This window comes from Nesoenas mayeri (genome assembly GCF_963082525.1).
Source record: "Nesoenas mayeri genome assembly, chromosome: 5".
NCBI classification, from domain to species: Eukaryota; Metazoa; Chordata; class Aves; order Columbiformes; family Columbidae; genus Nesoenas; species Nesoenas mayeri.
The window spans coordinates 58,413,443-58,434,357 of record NC_137548.1 but is presented as its reverse complement, the minus strand read 5'-3'; the positions used below and the strand labels follow the sequence as shown (position 1 = coordinate 58,434,357).

The window sequence follows — 20,915 nt, the reverse complement described above, 5'->3', positions numbered from 1 at the left end:
AGAGATGCCTTATATTAGCCCCCAGGGCAATGACTATGTGTTTTGGTAAATGGACCGAAGCAGCATCTCAATGTCTTGCAAGCTTATGTATTTAATGTAAGAAACATATCTCATGTCATAAAAATTAAATGCATTAGGAAACAGTGCATTTTTTCTGTGTGGCAGAAAATAAAGTGTCTTTCAATTTCCATGTAGTATGTCTTGGCACATAGGATAAGAATGTAAATGAGTCCACTTTAGTTGTGGGTTTGATTTTTATGTTTTCCAGTGAATATTTCTATTATACAAAATTTTTGAAGTTTTAGTGGAGAATATTAAAGGTTTCCTATTAAGATGTTCTGGATATGGTTTTATAGGCTTTGTGTTTTGTTATGTTGCTTTTTACATTTTTTTGAGGTAGTGAATGTATGCCAATGGACTCTGTGTATCTTAACTATTATAACCATGCTTTGTGTTTGAAAATTTATACTGTAGTACAAACATAAGAAAAACACTCTGTATTGCTCATGATTGTTTTGAATGAAATAATTTTAGTCGGTTTTAAGTACTTCAAGCTGAAAAACCCAATTGAAAATGCTAAAAGAATTCTGTATACTTTTACAGCTATACAAAATAGTGCAAAAAGATACCTTTCTAATATGGTAGTGTTTTACAACCACTTTGCAGGACAACAAAGAAAGTGTTACAAAAAGCAGGTCGGAATTGTGCAGTTCAGCTGCATTCAAGAGTATGCAACTCCCATTGTTGACAAATGAGAGTTGCTTGACTTGACTGCAGGCAGTATAAGGTCAAGAAATATTAATAAAATGCTTGCTTAACTGTTTATTTCTACTCTTTTTTATATGTCCTTGTTGTGATGTGACAGAGCATTTGAGGTCAACTGTCAAGCTCTCAGTGGAGATGGAATAAAGCACCTTTAAGCCTTCACTAATACAGCACTCAGCCGTGACTTGGAGAGGGTAAGTGAGCTGATTATACTTAGCTTTCTCTACTATGGTAAAATGAGTTGCACAGAGAACACACTGAAAGCCAAGGGCCTCTAAATACTTTTCCCTTTTATGGAATAGAGCTCCCAGATCACCATTTCCTGGAGATTGTACTCTAAGCCTACACAGTGGTAAAAGAAAGTTCTCTGCATTCACTGATCTATATCTGACTACAAATTCGAGCTTAGAGGATCATTTTTTTCCTAACTATTTTAAGCAGCAAGTTTACAATAACAGGCCAAATGTTAAAAAGCATTCCATCCTCTCTTCTTCCTTTCTTTTTCTTAACTTTTTTTTTTATATTGTTTCATTTCAATGTGCGAATAAGCAGTATTTGGTGAATAGGATAGATAATTTGGTTTGGTTTTTGGTTGTGGGTTTTTTGTTTTGTTTAGGTTTTTTTTACCCATTTTGTAGGTGCAAAAGCTCATGCAGACTAGCATATTTGCCCACATCCACTCTTCTTGTGACATGTGAGTTAATCTCTACAAGTATTTAATTTTAAAAAGTAATTTTGAAGCTCCTGCAGTTTCTAAAAGACTAGGATTTTTGGATGGATCTTTTACTCTGATAAAACACTACAATAATCTCATGACTTCCCTTGATAGGATAAAGGTAAGCCAGGCAGAGTTTGATCAATGCCTAACAAAATAATCTCAAAATTGTCTTAGTGACTAAGATGCCAAAAAGGCCAACAGAATCCTGGCTTGTATCAGGAATAGTGTTACCATCAGGACTAGTGAAGTGATTGTGCCACTGTACTCAGCACTGCTGAGGCCTCACCTTGAATCCTGTGTTCAGTTGTGGGCCCCTCATCAAAAGAAGGACATTAAAATACTAGAGAAAGTTCAGAGAAGGGAACAAAGTTGGTGGGGGATCTGGAGCACAAGTCTGATGAGGAGCGGCTGAGGGAGCTGGGGCTATTCAGCCTGGAGAAAAGGAGGCTGAGGGGAGATCTTATTGCTGTCTGCAACTACCTGAAGGGAGGTTGTAGCATGGAGGGTGTTGGTCTCTTCTCCCAGGTAGCAAGTGATAGGACAAGAGGAACTGGCCTCAAATTGCACCAGGGGAGGTTCAGATTGGATATTAGGAAAAAATTCTTCATGGAAAGGGTTGTCAAGCACTGGAACAGGCTGCCCAGGGAAGTGGTGGAGTCACCCTCCCTGGAGGTGTTTAAAAAGCATTTAGACGAGGTTCTTAGGGACATGGTTTAGTGCTAGAGTTAGGTTAAGTTATGGTTGAGGTCGATGATCCTGAGGGTCTCTTCCAACCAAAATGATTCTATGATTCTATGAACTCATGCACCTTGACTGTTTTTAAGGTGTAGATGTATTTTTTAATCTATCCTCTCAGTATCTTCAGGGACAATATTTACAGTTATTTCAGTTGGTATCTCACTGTATTGCATATATTGTTAACATATAATTTCCTTCTTTGTCTGAAACATGTTTGTGCTTGTAGAAAGGAGAGAAAGCTGGCAAAGCTAACGGCAACGTGATTCCAAGGGCTGTTCAGCTGGCAGATGAGCCAGGCTTAGAACCAGGGTAGTCATGCATTCTGTACTTTGGCTTAGGGTTCAGTAAGGCTGTAATCTGGCTTTGTAGATAGAGGTGAGTATTTCTGTGGGTTCCAAGGCTGTACTCCTGCCTAATGCTCTACTGAAGAAAAAAAATGTATCTTCCAACATTTTCCTACATTTTCCAAGGACATTTCTTTCTTCCCTTCCTTTCTTATTTACGTTTATGAGTTAGAGATAAAGATAAGCCCGCCTAATTCTTGTTAGAGTGTTCTCATAAAACCTTTTTCTGTATATTTTTACTCTCATTGACATTTACTGTGGCTGTTTTCATTGCCCAATCTAATAGGCATAAGGTCACTTCAGCGGTGATGGAAGAAGAACATTTATTCACTTAGTATCTTAAGGTTCTATCATTTCTAAACCTACTAGTATAAGAAGGCAGTAATTTATACAGAAAATGGCAGAACTCATTGCACAGCATGGAGCAAGAAGATGGCTCCATTGGTTGTATTGATTTGATTTACAAGATATTATGTTTGTGCTGGTTTAGCATCATAAAGTCTTTAAAGGAACTGGGTGGCTGATTTTAAGAACACTGTACAGATTTAAAATAAGCATTTAGATTGAAAAATAAAAACCCAAACATTCAAGAGTTCTAACTCATATATATAGCTTATGAATTGAACTATGTCCTTATATATTTTGTTGAAATACTGGTAAATTGTAGCCCTTAGAAGACTATAGCAGTGCAGTCAAGATGTACAAAAACTGCATTAGTTTTAAGAGGCCTGAGAACATGAATAATTATAGACAAGCTTACACAGCTCCAATACAGTCCTCAGCACTGGCTTTTTCTGGAGAGATGTTAGGAAAAAATGGAAAGTCAGAAGAAGAAATTTTCCTACTGATAAGCACCACAAAGATTTGGAGTTTTTTCCTATTTGCAGAGATAGCTCTGTAAGGAAGTCAGGGTAAGGTTCTAATTGTGTCAGAGATGGACTGAACTCAGTCTACTCCAAATCTGGGGGTTGTTAAGGTGGCATCAAGTCATCTTTCTCCCCTCCATTCTCCCTTGGCTGTACTTTCTGTGCTGCATCTCTGAGACAACACAGCTCGCGATTTGTCCCTTTCTATTCTTAGACAAGTCTGCTGATTTATTTTTTTTCTTTCAAAGTTTTTTTGCTTTTTAAATCTGAAAAATGAACTGAAACTTGATGTGAATAGTTCTTTCTTTTTCAATATGACTTGCATTACTTTTTAAAGTTTAGTATGTACCTCAGCTAGGACTGAGAATAAACCGCAATAAAGATGCAATACCTTATACAACTCCATGTAGGACTGCAAATACACTTTGGCCATGGCTTGAAACATTCCTGGTTTTTCAGGCCCAGCATTCTGTTGAGTTGAGCCTATCAGAACCATTCATAAGGCAAACACTAAGAGGGATTAGATAAACAGCAAAATTTATATCTTCTCTTTTTGTTTTTGTTTGCATTTGAGTTCTTGAAAACTCAGAAATTGTGTAGGATGCCAGGAATTTGTTACAGAGATGAAAAGCAAGTCCATATCACTTTTTTTAGTTAGCTAGCTTCTATCTCATCTTCATGTGTTGTTAATAGTTGCTGACTGTTTTTTCATACAAAAATACTTAACTGTTGAAACACAGAGATGTTTAATGCTATTGCTATGTGCCTAATCTCTGTGGGTTTATTAAAATGTGTGTGTTTTCCACCATATTAGGAATTTTAGACATATTTTGCCTTACTAAACATTGTAAATCTTCCTCTTATTCATAGAAAGCTCCCTCTACTTTAATTAATGTCAGAGGTGATAAATGATAATGATAAAAAAATAATGATAAAAACATGAGCTTCCACTTATTGCAGTAGAACTAGAAATACACCCATAACAGGTTCAAAATGTCTGCAAAAGCTTCAAACATGCCATTCCTATAGCATATACTGCTCTGAAAAAATTATACTCACTATTCAAAAAAAGGCTTTATCTTAGTCTTCATAATTGTCATATATGCTGCATCTTTTCTACTGTCTTTATCAAGGAACTTAAATGAAATAGTTGTGTTGTTTTCAGAACACACTCGTGTGGAGATCATTTTTACAGTCTGTTAGTTCTGCATTAAATTTAATGTGAGGTCACCTTGTCTTCCTCTTCTAGCAAAAGAGAAAATTAAATTTCTAATAAAAGCACGGAGCTTACCTGCTTCTATAGTTCAAAGATTTCACACATTCTATAGGCTTTAAACACAGATTTTTTTCTGTGAAAGCTGAGGTGGGGAACTTGCCACTACTGAGGCTGCTTCAGTATTTCCTCTGAATGTTTGTTTTGTTTTGTTTTTTAATCAGTGCAACTATTTTGTCAATTTTAATTCTCAGCCTCAATGAACTGACATGTTCCCGAATACGTTTCTTTGCCCTTCCCTGTAATGGAAGGGAAAACTGTAGGTTAATCTTACAATGCTAAGTTCCTTGAACTTCAAGTCATCGCCTCATCTCAACCTCTTTGTTCCACCTGTCTTGATTTCCAGAAGAGTAAAAAACTAGAGATGAGATTAGTAATTCTGTTTGGGGAGAAGATAACATGTTTTGGAGGTTGAATCTATGCTTGTTGGGTATATTTATCTCCTTGGCACACTACTGAAGTTGTTCTGTTACTGTTTGAAGGCACTGCTCCATTCTGTACAGAGCTGCGAATTAGCTGTAAAGGGAATATAGATAGCTTTTACTGAGTCTAGGCAGAAGCCGTGTACTAGGCTGTCTCTGACAACTGGATTGTCTCTCATCTGTAGGCACCACTAAGGAGTCGAATGATTTCTTTATGAGGACCGTTCCTTAACTATCCGGTAGGTGTCAGAGTAAGTCTTGTAATACTGTAGCTATGAGGATTAGTACCTGACGTTTCTCACCTTCAGACTACTGGACAAGCTTTAGTACCAATAATACCCTTGTGAAGGCAGTAGCTCCCGTTGATACTAATAACGAGAATTTTCTCAGCTAATAGGCAGTGATTTATTTTTTTCCCCCAATTTGGGCATTACTGGTGTTTTGCTTCAGAAGTGTCCTGCACAGCATTGTCTTGTGCAGATGCATACCAAATCTTTTGCACAATTCACCCAGGCCTTGCTCTTGCTCAAAGGAAGAGTGCCACCATCTGGGTTTCCAGTTTTACTCCTTTCTTTGAGATCTGAAATCATGCTTTGTAGCATTAGGACTTTGTTAGTTTCTGAAAGACATATTGCAGATATCCAGGATGTGGTTTTCTTCTTATAGGATTTTTAGAGACGATAGTTCGGTCACAGCCAAAACAGTCATAGTAATGAAAAAATAAAAAAACCTGCAAAATGGAGGGATGAGATGGAAATAGCAACAAGAACAGAACATTGTCCATTTTGAGTGCATGTACTAAGTTATACTTGACCTTGAAAGCCTTAGTTAATAAAACACAAGATAGCATTTTTAATTTTAAACCTTAATACTGTTTGTTGTTGTAAAGTGATCTCGCTGTTAGAGCACAGAGTTTTAAATGAACTTGATTTGTATTTTTGGCATCTAACACAGCCTACGGATCACAAGGCCTCTCAGCACTTATGCCTTCAGGCTAACTTGAAACAGCTTCTCGGCAGTGCATGGTCCTGTTAGTCCACATTGCAGTTCCACGGGCTTCACACTGTCCACCATGCCAACCTTACCTGAAGACAAGGGACAATCAAAAGAGGCACAACACAGCAGTTCTCCAACCAAAGTAAGCACTCTTACAAAGGAGTTTTCTGACACTTGTTAGAAACCTGAAGCCTGAAACCAGTTTGTATATATTTAGGCATTTATAAAATAAGATCTAATAATTGCTTTGTATTAGTGTGTTTTGATTAAGTGATGAAGCTATGATTGATGTTTCAGTTTATGTTCTTAGAATTCTTCAAATACTTTCTAGACTAAGGAATGAGAACTCAAGTTGCTTGAGTGCTTGTTTATCGGTTTTATCTGGAGGCTTATATGTCTGTCTGTTCTGAACCATTTATATCAAAGCTGTCCAAAAATATCCTTTGTTTTTACAGTTAACTTTAACCTTTGAGAAAATACCTTAGGCTTGTACTTCACAGTAATCTTGAAACAGCTAGTGTTGCCTTTACATATATGGGAGATGCTATGCAATTCATGTGCGTGTGAAAGATGGAAATCTGCCTCTTGGTTTGTAGTCTTTCTCAGTGCTTTATTTGCCACAGTAGTAGCTGAACTTATACTGGAACCATACAGAGAGCAGGTGGGTGTTCCCCAGACATACTCATTTTGCTGCTCAACTGTGTGGCACATACTTGGTTTTGTATGTTTTATTTGCAGATAATTTAAAAAAAAAATCAATAAGAGATGATAATTCTACCTTTTGAATAATTTATGCCACTAATAAAAAATAATTTTATGTTCTAATAAAGTGGCTGGGTTTTTCTAATTGTTAGCTTAGCTGAAATACATAACCTTACTGTGATTACAAAATCACAGGTTATCCAGATCATCCTGTTTTATGCAACCTGGTGTAAAGAAAGAGAGGATTTATAATCTGGCACATCCTCAATTAAAAATGTATCACTGTCACTGGATTTGAGGACACTGTATTCTACACTTTAGGTGAAAACATCCGCTACTTTAACGTTGTTGGAAAATACTGTCTCCAGTGAGCCCTGCACTGATTTGTCATGCATTCCATCTAAATTGCACTTTGTGCTGAGTGCTGGTTTCCTGGCTTAAGATAAACACCCCAGATGGATGCAAGTTCATCAGACCATTAACTGAGAACATATATTAGGTCAAGAAGATTTAATTATTTTTTTTTAACTCACCCATGTGAAGAGTATTTTAGTACAAAATGCTTACCGGTTAAATATACCCAAAGAGAAAAAATACTAAAAGCTAGCAGGCATCAATGAAGATAATCCTGAGTGTGCTTGTCAAATGGGAGAAATGAAGAATTCCAGTCACCTAATCTTAAACAAAAAAAAATTTATAATAATTTTGATTACATTATACAGGCCTTTTAGACCTGTATGACCTACTGGTCATAAATGAACTATGATAATGTGATACGTCATGAATCATTTAACTGTGCAAAACACTTTGTTGTAGATAAATCGTTATTTTTTAAGCACAAAGTAGCAGTGGAAGGATTTTAGCCAACAGACTGCTCATGAGCCTACTTAAGGGTTGCAGCTAGCCCCTGTTGTGAGAATTCCATCTTTCTCATACCTGTTACCACTATTGGGTCTTGTTGCAGTCCAATTCTACAGCACAACTATGTAATAAGTAACTTATCATTGTGAGATAAGGACTTGCAAGCAAGGAGAGGGCATCAGAAGGAATTAACAACTAGTGGACTTGTTTTCTGCCATTTAACAAAACTTTCCAAGTCTGGAATCTCAAGTGCTGGCTGCTGTCTTAACAGTTTCCTCATTCTATTTCAGGAGATGCTTCCTCACCTTCTCCCTGCATGCACAAATGCACACACGTTCACAAAACAGTTCTGAGAAAAAGAAAACGAACCTTACATCACATGTAGTTTCTCGCTTACTTCAAGTATCTTTTACATGATGGGAAGACCTGGGTTGTGTTTCTCAAAGTCATTTTGAGAAAACAAATACAATTTTCCATTTCAGTATTTCTTACAGCAGCTTGTGTTCACCATTCTAAAAAACTTTCATCAAATTATCCATTAGCTCTCTGTTCCTGGGGAGAGTAGATGTGAAATTCCCATTGACTCAGGCATGAGGGCAGTTAGCATAATTCAAAGAACTTTAGCATCTTGTTTGAAATGTTGTCTGTATTAAGAGAATGTAGTCAAACTCTTAGTTTTTGTGCTGTCTTGTTACAGTAAGAATTGAACACTTTAGAAATGTTTTATACAGAATTTCTCCCAGCATAAATCATAGAACTTCATAGTTACGTGTCATTTTTAGCCATTTCTATATTTTAATTTAATTAGATTTATTTCACATAGAATAATATAATAATAGGCTTTCACAAATATACTTTAAAACTGATTTAAGGTTTTTAGTATTAAAATACAATTTCTATACATGTGATGCATACCCGCAGCAAGAAAATTAGATCCTTAACAGCTATGTTAAAAGATTTATGGTGGCCTATCAATCTCCCTACAATTTCAGGGACAGTTGTGAGTTGCCATCTTTCTCTCTTTTTAAATTAAAAGTCCTTATTACTCTTTCCAGCTTTCTCCTTTCTTTGTATCCCAAACACTGTATTAGTGGCTTTTCCAACTGCTGAGGAAGAGTCTGTTTCAGATGTTCATAATGTTTCTCATACACTGATTATTCCATCATTCAAGCTTCTGCATTTCTTCTTATTATTATTCCAATTTAAATTTGTATTGCACTGTTATGAAATCACTGCATGTTACCTGTTCTGTTCTGAAGGACATGTTCCATGTTTATTTTGTCTCGTCTCCCATCTGTTTCAACTCAGTGCAGTTACAACTGAATTTCATTACCTTGCTTGCTAAACTCTCAGCTCAGCGCTTCACTTAAATATCTGAAACTGAAACTACGCCTGTTTAAAACCCTGTCTCGCCCACAAAACCGCTCTCTGAGATGAGTTAATTTCATGAGGCCTTTCAAATAAGTGTTTGTTTCAGGCCAAATTTGTTCTGAAATTCAGTGCAGACCTTTATTTAATTTCTAAGAGTAAGGGCAGATTTTTTTTCCCCCCAATGCTTTAAAGAATTCAGGTGGTATACAGTAAAGCTTTATCATCTGACTGTCTTGGCAGGGGAGCTCTTTTACAGATTTTTTTTTTTTCTTTTTATTTCCCCCAGCCCCTTCAAATCCATCCAAATTTGGCCAGATTATAAAACTTTGAAAATCACATTTTTTGTGTGTGCTTAGTGAGGGCTTGGTAGAGCTTAACAGCCAGAATCTCTGCAGATCCCATCCACCCTGAGTATCCCTGAACCTCTTGGATCTTCCCTTACGGACCAAAGTGCATGTGCCATCCTCTCAGCCCTGCACAAGACTGGATGGCACCTGATCATCCTTGTAGAGCAGGTGGATCAGTTCCCAGCCTGGCCATAAAGGTGCAGTGAGTTTTACCCTATATTTTTGTGAGAGGAGGAGAGCTTGGGAGAAGGGGTAAGCAAGGACTTGGTAGCAGGAGGGCACTGGTGCTGGGAGGTGAGGCAGCTGCTGGGAACAGTTGGAGAGCAGACTTGTCCGGAAGCCCCCACAGAGAGGGCAGTGACAGGTGGGCAGGGGAGAACTTCTGTTTCATCTTTGTGCTGACTGTGAGACAGCACAAACCTCCTGTTAAAGCTTCTCTTCCAAGATCTGCCTGTAGCAGAGTAGAAAGATTTCTCTTGATTCAAGCCAGCTGGCCCTCTGGGAGCTTCATGCTCTATAGCAGGGGTGTCAAACTCATTTTCACTGAGGGCCACATCAGCTTTGCGATTGGCTTCGAAGGGCCAAATGTAATTTTAGGATTATATAAATGTGTGAGTAGTTACTCCTGCTCTATAGGTTCTCTCTGCCATCTCCTATACAAATGCACCACAACAAGAGTTGTGAGTTTTCACCTGGGTATAAGTCAAACTGCTATAGCAGCTGACCACACTTAATATATTCTACCTGACCTAAACTAGCCTTGCCTACAGCCTTTTTCTTTTCCTTTTTTCTTTTTAATGAGCTGGTTTTAAAGTCCTAAAATGGACTTGAGTGACTTTAAGACTGATGTAATGTCATTCAAAAGCTTTTGCTGTTTGGCAGTCATGAGATGAGTATGAAGAATGTGCATGTGTACTCAGCTGCTTTGCCCTGGAAGAAGGGCAGTCACCTGAATTTTTATCGACTGTTACACAAAATACATTGTTACTTAGTAACATTTTGGAGCATACTACTAAAAATTGCTTTCAAACTATTATCATACAATGTCAGCCTTGCACTTGTATCACATAATAGATCATGCTTTTGCATTCTAAGGTTTCCTACATTACAAGGATATTTTTTTGTAAACTTTTAGTAAACTTTGTATAATTTTCTTGGCATGTTTCCTATCCTGCTATCCTGTGACGGACAATGTGAACTTGCCAAGGAACGTCATATGAGAATTATGAGTATAGAAGTGTGGAGCAGCATGGAATGTATTTATTTTAGTCTAAAAAAAATGCTATTTACAACAGAATCACAAATCCTAGATCAGATGTCCAAACCAAAGTATATTTTATTGCCTTTGAGAGGAAGAAGCATTATTCTATGTCCTTTAATATTACACAATTTTCAAAAGGCTTCTAGATTCCTTTGAGCTGATCAGAAAAAAACATCGTTTCAACAAGAGTAAAATGCAGCACTGGGAGAGATGCTGAAAGGAGTTCTATTGGATCTGATGGATATTAGCAGTCATGTAACTGTTAGCTTTCCAGATGTATATAATTGCTTTTCAATTTATATTCTTGGCTGCTTGTTTATGGTAACAAACGTTATGACCACTAGTTTCTCCGCATAACGGTAGATGACCGAAACGATTATTAATGATGGCCTTTGTTTCAAATAGTTGAAAATACTTTATTTTCTCTGTTCTAAAATGTTGACTTGTTAAACTGTGAGCTATTACATGCTTCATTCTGTAAATGCCTCAATTAGTGCTTTTATTACAGCTTTTTATTACCTGCCTATTTAATGAATATTACCAAAATAAATTTTACTTTGAATTCATTACACCTGTGTCAACGTCTAGTAGGTAAGCATTCTTAAAAGGAGTAAACAAAATTGACAACAAATGCTTTTTCATTTAAAGGAAAATTATGTTTATAATAGTCGAGTATAATTTGCTTTGTGCCATGGATAGCAAACATTCTCTTTTAGAAAGTCCAGAAGTGTTGCTTCCTAGAGAGGTGGTTGATGCCCCAGGCCTGTCGGTGTTTAAGTGGCATTTAGACAATGCCCTTAATAACATGCTTTAATTTTTGGTCAGCCCTGAAGTGGTCAGACAGTTGGACTAGATGATCACTGTAGGTCCCTTCCAAGTTAAACTATATTCTGTTATCTAGTCCAATGCCAACTAAAGTAAAAATGTCTTCTGAAAATCTGGGACGTAGTTTCAGGGGAAAATAAAATTCCAAATAACTAAGCATTTGTACATACGATACCTAGCAGAAGCAACTAGGATTTGAGAAATTAGAAATTAATATTTACATTTTACAAGCTGATTGATGGCAATTCCCTGCCACTTTTGTGAAGCTTTGCCTCCAGCTATAAATACTCACACTGCTATGATATGCTCTACTCATCTCATGGTTGTCCTTTGAAATAAAAACTGCAACTTCTAACAGGTGCCTTCACTTTCCCTCCTCTGCATGATATTACATTAATCACTTTTTTCAGCCTCTTGAGTGACTGTGAACACAAGATTGCTTAGTGAGCCTTTCTACAGTACAGGAGTTGTTTTGTCTTTTCTTTTGGTTTTTGTTAATCCAAATGTAGTACATGGGGTAGAAGTAATTATTTTTTTAGGACATATGAGAAACCCACTGGGGTTTTTTGTTCCAACTTGATTCATTTCCATTTGGGATATTTCACAGAAAACTAATTCCTTCTTGTGAGCTGATTGGAGTCATTGTGATAGAAGGTGTGAGATTAAACTCTCAGGACAAGTTCTCATATTTTTTTAGGAAGACAAGCATACCTTGATATTCAGTGCCATTTTCTTTTGTCGCTTAAGAAATAGATTGTATTTTATTAAATATTGCAGTTATATTAAAAAAAATCCAATTAATGAGAGGGGAAAAAGAAATAGAACACTGACAAGATAATATTATAATTCTTTTTCTTTATATCATGTGTACTCTTAATACTACATTTATTCAACCTTTCATTGCACGCTAGTACTGTTTGGAGGGTTTATATGCAAAATTTAGCACTGTTATACATTGCTCCTTTTCACACTTGCATTCAGCTTGCGAGTTCACTAAATGTTGTACATGTACTTTAGCAGAGGAATGGTTTGCTCTGTGAAAACTCAGTTTGTCTACTGTTTTAAAGCTTTCTCATTAGTTCCGTGCTTATTGAGTTTAGCTTGTGTGCATTGAAAATTTGTAAATAAAACAGATATTCCAGGTCTCCGTCATCTCTTTTTAGCAATTTATGTATAGGCTTCTAATTCACATTTGTTTTATCAAATAAGAGCTAATTCTCGCTTAGTTCAATAATTCTCTCTTTTAGCTAAATTGAGCAATACACATTATTTTCCACATAGAGCATCAATATTCAGTGTTTTGAATTTCTGTTTAACTACATTTTTATATTTGTCACAAACCATTCAGGACACAACTGTTGAAGGGACAACATGCAGTACACCTTCTATTGTTCTTCCAGAGAATGCTGTTACGCCAGATGTAGAAATTGATAAAAATCTGGTTAACAGGTACTATATAATACATTACCAATCTATGCATAAATTGTACAGTAATTCCAGGAGCTGCATTTCTAAAATATTGCATTGAAATGTATATTGTAACAAAATATTATTGATGTATCTCTATTTGTAATTTGATCATATTGTCTTTTCATTTTGATGATGATTCTTTGGATGCAGGGAAGTGGGGGAGGACAGGTATATAATTGATACTAAAAAGAGTTTCATATGCTATACTAAGCCTGCCAACCTGACTCAATATACTTTAATTTACATTTTTTAGTTTCAAATTATGCTATTCTGAAATATGAGAAAGTTCATGTAATGTTTTGCATACTTCGGACTAAATGCTGTAACTTTTGAAGTCCATCCTTTTCCTAGAAAATAAAAGATGGCCTGGTGAGGAAAAAATGTCTTGGTCAAAGCCTTTTGTAGACATACAGTGGTGTGTGTATGTGCACTGCAATCCTGCACCTACTGCAAGGGTAACTGCAGTTGGATTCCTCATGTTCTGTGCATGGAAACGTGCAATACTGTCTTTCTGTCCAAATCTTGAACTTTACTTAGACCCGGTCAATGAGCAACCAAAATGGGACAATTAAGCATTTTTATGTTTCCTGAAGTATTTTCCCCTATGGAAATTTTTCACTTTAGTAGCTAAATCCCTAATTCTGGTGTACTAATTATATATGTACACCACTAGTACGGCCTTTAATCCTATAAATATTTCTACTGAACCAATAAGAACTTTGTAGACTGATGTAGAGTTAGGAAATTAATTATTGTAAGACTTTAAAAAAGATTACTGTTTTTTGAAATACTAAAGATGTAAGTTCCACAAGGTATGCTCTTGCAAATGGTTTTATCTTATGTACAAAGCCTGTGCTGTCTGTTCCCTTCTTGAATTAAAGAACTAGCTATATTACCATCTTATTACAATATCCTTAGTATCATGCTGAAAAATAGACATTGTAGCAATATTTGCAATCTGTTGTAATTGTTTTGCCTATTGAAAGGAAAACACAACAACAAACTATGTTGTTCTTAAAAACAATCTGTTTGCATGATCCTTAAATTACTAAAGTGTGCTTTAATGAAGGAAGTTTTTTTGCAAAAGAAGTACTTGCCATGTATGACAAATTGTATAATAAGGCTTATATGTGAGGGCAGAAAATTTCCAAGGAAGACTTATGATCATAAAAATATGTTGCAATTTTTACTAATAGCTTTTGCAAATATTTTATTTCTTTTTTATGTTTAGCGATTGACAGTTTTATGAACTGCTGAAAATGCTTCTTAACTTCTTTTGACAGGTTTACCATGTTTCCTATATCTTTCAGAATAAATCTACCTTCCAGTCTTGTGCATATTATCTTGCTGTTGACTTAGAACACACACTGTTTTATGTAACTGAAGGTTTTGCTAGTGAAGCTACTATTATTATATGTCATTTCTTTCCTTAGAAAAATTGCTGGTAGTCTCACATTGCTGGATAACTTTGTTTTATATTATAATATTCTGAGATATTAAAATATCATTATATTATTGGTCAGCATCTTTAACGTTTTCTTTTAAAGCTAATTAAGATATGCTCAGTTCTTTTACAGTCCTGAGTTGAAAGGATTATAAACAAAGTTACTGGACTTTTTTTCTACCTAAAGAAGAGATGCAACAAGTGTAGGCTTCTTTTCCAGCTCTTTCCTTTCCCTTCGTCCCTCATATCTGTTCAGTCCTCCTACTGTTTGGGTGAAGCTGCAAAACAAACTTCTGCAGCACCTGGGATCTGCAATAGGAGCACATTCCTCATCTTCTGAAATTAAATAGGAATCCGTTGAAAATTCAAATAGACAGTGATTCTAAGATAGCTGGAAGCACTTTAATGTCTAGCTTGAATACTATAGTCCAGTAAGTTTTGAAGCAGATATTTAGACCTATTCAGGTAGACAGGGCAATATCACCCTGAGGTTCAGTGTATGTAAAAGTAAGCTGTTGAATGGAAATAATCTGTTGTAAATTGAAAACTTCAATTCAATTTTGAGTCAAAATAAAGTTATTTTCAGTCTTCTAATAAAGCATACTTCTGGACCTGGGATTTTTAATGCCGTTAGACTTGAAGTGTGAGAAAAAACTAATCAGAAAGTATTGATCATAGATGTAGACAATAATTTGCTTGTATCTTTAAAGTGTACTTCTCCAAACTTCAAGATTATTTAAGAGTCGGGATTATAATGCAGCCCTTTAAAAGCAGCATTATTTGCTGGGTCAGAATTTAATTTCCTGCAGTCATTTGAGACTTTCACCTGATTTTCAATCTAGAAAGTTCCCATATTGCTGTGTCAATATAGGAGCCTAAGAAATTATTTCAATCTTAAAACTTAGTTTAGGAAGCACTAATAACTTACAAAGACTGATTTTTCTTTTTTTTTTTTTTCCTTTTCCCCCTGCAATGTAAGATATTTACATGAGTTTTAAGTCATGATAATGAACTAAAGAAATGTGTTTTTTCTGAGAAATCAGAAGTTCACAGTATATGAGGTTATCAGCCAATGTCAGAACTACTTTATGAGAGCAATTTCTGTGATTTTCCTTGTTTCTACAGTCTTCCTCCATTTATCAGTTGTTTGGAGATGAGAGGAATTGCAGTAAAAGCTTTTTGTTTTTATTTTTTTAATCAAAGAAAACGCTTTCTTTTTTTTTTGTATGTCAACTTCTTATAGAGAAGTAGAACTTTTTTCCTTTTCTTTGTGGCATACCCCCCTAATTTCTGTTTGTTCATTTTTCTCTCTAGGCCTCGTAGTCCTCATAGGAGACATTCTAACCGTGCCACTAGGAGTCCGACAAATTCATTGACTTCTGTTGGTAAGAAGCGATTATTCACTTACACTAGGATCTTTTCTCAGAAAGTGTGACATGCAATAGAGACCTAAATATAGAGTCTGGCTGTCTTGACTGCAGCTTTTTTCCTGAGCGTACTGTCTAATGCACACACAGGGACTGCTGACAGTATGTTGAGTTCTGATCACTTATGATCCTCGTGGTCACTCAGTGGATTGCATGCAGAGCGAGCCAGGGAAATATGGGTATTGGTAGTTTCATAAAGTTGATAGATTACAGAATCACAGAATGTCAGGGATTGGAAGGGACCTCAAAATATCATCCAGTCCAATCCCCCTGCTGGAGCAGGAACACCCAGATGAGGTTACACAGGAAGGTGTCCAGGTGGGATTTGAATGTCTCCAGAGAAGGAGACTCCTCAACCCCCCTGGGCAGCCTGTTCCAGTGTCTGCCACCCTCACTGAGAAGAAGTTTCTTTTCATATTTAAGTGGAACATCCTGTGTTCCAGTTTGAACCCATTTGCCCCTTGTCCTATCAAGGAGGATGGCTCCATCCTCGTGACACTCACCCTTCACATATTTATAAACATGAATGAGGTCACCCCTCAGTCTCCTCCAAGCTAAAGATTAATGGATTAGCTTAACATTGTTAGAAAGCTGGAGTTATGCTTAAAAGTTTTGTTTTATGCAAAATACTGTTCGCTAGTGCTATTTTTGTGACTTCTGAACAACAATTTTTTTAGCAAGACCCTTAAAGGACATTTAACTGCCAAGTTATTTAGTTTGGCTATCATATCAGATTAAACCTTAAATGACTACAAACTCTCCAGGGGAAGATTTTCTTCATTTCTTCACTTGCTAATGAGTCTCTTACCACATCATTAGTTCTATTAGTTTTCTGGTAGCTATCTGTGGAGTAAATTGTTATTCAAGGGGCCTAATGGTGTGGATGCGGATTTGTGAGTACTGCAAACTGAGATAAATGCTCATCCTGTTCAGTCAGCAGCAAAGCCTGCATCAGTTCTTAACCTTGATCCATTTGCTTTTGGATTGTTACTTGTCTCCATTTATGTATTTCCTATAAAGTAAAAGATTAATAGAGTTGATAGAATGTTTATACTATAGAATGTTAAGGATGAGGGAATAAGGGTATGAGGCCTCCTACCAAAATGCGGAGGCAGGGAATCAGAAATTCAGAATAAATTTTTTAAACTATTTTTATCTTTACAACATTACTTTCTCCCAACCTTTAACTTAAGCAAGTTATCACTGTTTTATACCGTGCATGAAAACAGTTTTCTGTAAAATCAGGGCCTTGTGTGAACATTTCATACCTTAAAAAAAAATAAATACACTTAAAGCTGAGCTTATGAGGTGACTATTCCAATACTTCCAAAGGCTTTTAAAGGGAAGGACCCTTTTTTCTGTCAGAAAGGAATCTAGTTCTTAGGCAGCTTGAAAAGGATTTTTTCTTTACTAAAGCACCAGCAAACATCAGATCCCTGCTACCTCTCTGATACTCAAATATCCAGAATAAAACTTCTGTTTTATCAACTCAGATTCCTCTTAGTAATTGAGATTCTCTTTAGGACTCTGATTAATAAGTCCTCTTAGCACATTTTTATTAACAAAGTCACATGTGTGGAGTTGTTCTTGATCGATCTATTGAACCTTGGCATGGGGGTTCACAGATCATTTCAGAATTTTCCATTAGCGATGGGACTCCTGTCAGTATCAGCAAATATTTCTTATAAGCAGCACTGATCTGCTGCTGATAGCAGATCGTGCATCCCTAGGGTTGAAAAATGGCTACAGCTAAGTCTGCTTTCCCTGAATTATAGGTATGTTTCTACTTTCTCTTGTATAGGAGCTATTGCATAAAGAAAAATAAAATCAGTACCTCTGAAAGTAGCCCAAAGTCTCTCTGCTGTTAACAGTGTATTCACTTGATTTTTTTTTAATTTTCTTTCTCAAAGTAGAGAGGCAAGCACCCTTTCTGATAGAATTTAATGTATTATTACACGTCATTTATTTTTGTTTGTGTGGATTTATGACAATTAGTTTGCTGGAATTAATTTGAGATTTGTGACATGACAAAAATGCAATAATACTTTTATATACCTGCAATCCTGGGCTAGTTTCACACAAATAGAGAATTGGAGACTTTTAAATTCAGCAGAACATCCTTTTTGTTAATAAGGTAATAACATATTTTATGTAAGTAGTATTTCCACTGTTGTACTAGAGTTAACTTCTCAGCCATGCAAAGAGAAGGTGCTAACTATTTGTATCAGTAACGACTAGAATTAATCCTTACTAGCTTGTGATTCTGACCCTTTCATGATTGGGTACTCAGTTGCATCAGTATGCCTATAACAATGTAGTTGAGAGAAAGGCCGGTGAAAGATTGTTAGGAGGCTTTAAAGAGTTGTGACTTCTTGTGCATCTGCTCCAGTTTTGTGATTGGTCCTTTAAATTAATGACTAAAATGTGGATTTTGGCTGCTTGTATTCAAAGGAAAACTTCCTTTATGCATCCTATAAAACTAAGATGGAGATAAGATCCACATAAATCAGCTCAAATCCACTTAAGGGTACTTGGAACACTTAAAAACCTACCCTGCTTGCCAGAAGTTGATTTTAGAGGTAACTAAACTTGTGGAAACTAAACAAATTTATGGAACTATACTTATAGAAATCAGACTTACACAAAATAATGATTATCCCTCAATACTTGAAGAGGCAGCAGCAAGATCTGCTCCCCTATCCCCAGCTCCCCCACAAATTTGGTATCTAAATTAGGAGTTTATGATCTGGATGGGGGGACAACTGGACAGGTAAAATAATGGTTGGATAGTTTGGCTCTGCGGGTAGTGACTGGTTGGTTGGTCATATGCTCCCTGGACTTTAGTGAAAGGAGAGTGTTCTCAGAAAGAAATAAACCTTTCCAGATGTCATTGTGCTGAAGCCAGAGCTTTGCTTCCAGCCTGCTCCTGTGCCAGCTGCTCTGGTCAGCCCTTGGCTGTGCCTTGGAACCCACTCAAGAAAATCAGTTGTGCTTTCCATCTTTATCAATGACCTGGAGGAGGATGGAGTGCACTCAATCAGAGTCATAATTTTTGATCAAAATTAGCAAATGAAATCAAACTGGGGAGATTATTAAGTCCTTGAGGGCAATGCTGCAGTTCAGAGAGACCTAAACAGGCTGGAGGAATGGGCCACTAGGAACCTGATGAAGTTCAGCAAAGACAAATTCAGCGTCCTACATCTGGGAAGGAGTAATCCCTTGCAGTAGGTACAGGCTGGGGCTTGGCTGGCTGGAAAGCTGCTCTGCTGACAAAGGCCTGGAGGCCTTGGTAGACAGCAGGTTGAACATGAGCCAGCAGTGTGCCCTTGCAGCAAAGAGGGCTAACAATGGCGTGGACTGGACTAACAGAAGCTTACCCAGCAGATTAAGGAAGTGCTCATTCCCCTTTACTCAGCACTCATTAGACTGCATCTAGAAAATTGCATCCAATCTTAGGACCTCCAGTAAAAAAAGTGAGTTGATAAATGGGAACAAATCCAAAGGTGGGCCACAAAGTTGGACCAGGTGCTGAAACTCTTGCCTGATGAAGGAAGGATGGAGGAGGATGGAGGAAGGAGGTGGCATAATTTAGCCTGGAGAAGAGATGGCTTTAGGGGAGACCTATTACAGCCTTTCAATAGCAGTGAGAAGACAATTAAGAAAACAGAGCTAGGCTTATAGCAGGAGGGCAAGAGGCAATGGATGTAATTTGAAACAAGGAAAGCTCTAAGTGGTTACAAAGAACTTTTTCCTCCCTGTAGAGTCAAGCATTAGAACAATCTGCCCAGAGGGGTTTTGAATTCTTCATCCTTAGAGGTTTTTCAAGACCAGATTATCTCGAAAGACTAGCAACCTGATCTTTTACCACTTATTCTGCTTTGAACAGGTTGGACAAGATGACCTCCAACAGACCTTTCCAACTTGAATTGCTCTATGATTCTAAGATGTTACTTTTCCAAATTAGGCAGTTTCTAATTAAAACTATTACTATTGGAGGTCTGACTTGACTGAAAGAAATGTAACTTCATAAACATGTACAAAATCATAAACTTGTATACCTGAAATAATGAAGTGATTCTTTGAACATTTGTAAGCAGGTGCTGAGATGGGACACAGCAGGAGAAAATAAAGGGAATTCATGGGAAAAGAGAAAATGGCAGCAAACAGGAAGGCAAATGGGAGTGGTGAAGAGGCAGAAGGCAAGGCAAATATAAAAAGGCAAAGATATTGAGTATAGTGAGGAAAACATAACTGTTCAAGGAGGATAGAACGTACTGTGCCTTGCAGTTCTCGTCTTTTGCTGGCCCAAGGAAAGTGCCATGGGAGTCCTCTCAAACTTTCAACAGACAAATCTTAGTGTAAAATGCAACAGATATTTCATCAAAAATAGATTGCTTTAAGAATATCCAGTCTGTGGACATGCTTTTAGACAGTCTAGAAACTGAACTAAATTAATGGAAATTAAAAAACGAAGACAAACAAACAAAAAAAACCCACCCTACCCAAAAACAAAAACCCTTTGAGTTTTCACTGCTTGCTTATGTCCTTAGCTTTTCTGAAGACTGATTGTTCCGTAATGGCTCTTGTCGAATTTAAAATGTTTTTCTCTTATTACCTGATGATTTCACTCCCTCCCACCCAAGCTGTTCTTTAATAAGTTTTTCTTATTGCAAAGCAATGTTATAGATTCCCTCTTCCCTAACAGAGGCATCAAGCTGGAGAGAGAGGTAGACACCACTCTTTTTTCACTAAGCTGTTGTTAATGTGATCAAGTTGTTATTAACACCAGATAACTCTTCACACAAGACAATCACTTATTCACTCATATAGTTAATTAACTCATGCAGTCACAAATTTTCTTATAGTTACCTAACTGTCTGCCTTGCAGTCCATTGTTGATGCTAGTGTGTGCCAGTGGCCTTGTACAAATTGAGCAGTCTCTTGGTGATCTGTTTATCAGTTCCTGCAGATCCAACAGACTCTCTGGTCTGTAGAGTTTATCAGCCCATGAAAAACTTGCACACACTACCTTGTCAGCATACATGTTTCCTTTCTTTGGCTTGTTTTCAGGTAGCTGTTTCTCCA

General features: G+C 36.8%; 1 protein-coding gene across 1 annotated transcript in view; it reads left to right on the top strand.

Moving 5' to 3' along the window:
- Positions 1–6,092: 6,092 nt before the first annotated feature.
- IRAG1 (inositol 1,4,5-triphosphate receptor associated 1) overlaps positions 6,093–20,915 on the top strand; it is a gene marked incomplete at its 3' end in the record, with an annotated part of 41,000 nt that continues 26,177 nt past the window's right edge. Inside the window, exons 1-3 of the mRNA XM_080345748.1 lie at positions 6,093–6,264; positions 12,838–12,938; positions 15,718–15,788. Of these exons, the coding sequence (XP_080201874.1) occupies positions 6,199–6,264; positions 12,838–12,938; positions 15,718–15,788 (238 nt within the window). The 5' untranslated portion in view covers positions 6,093–6,198. The remainder of the gene's footprint in view (positions 6,265–12,837; positions 12,939–15,717; positions 15,789–20,915) is intronic.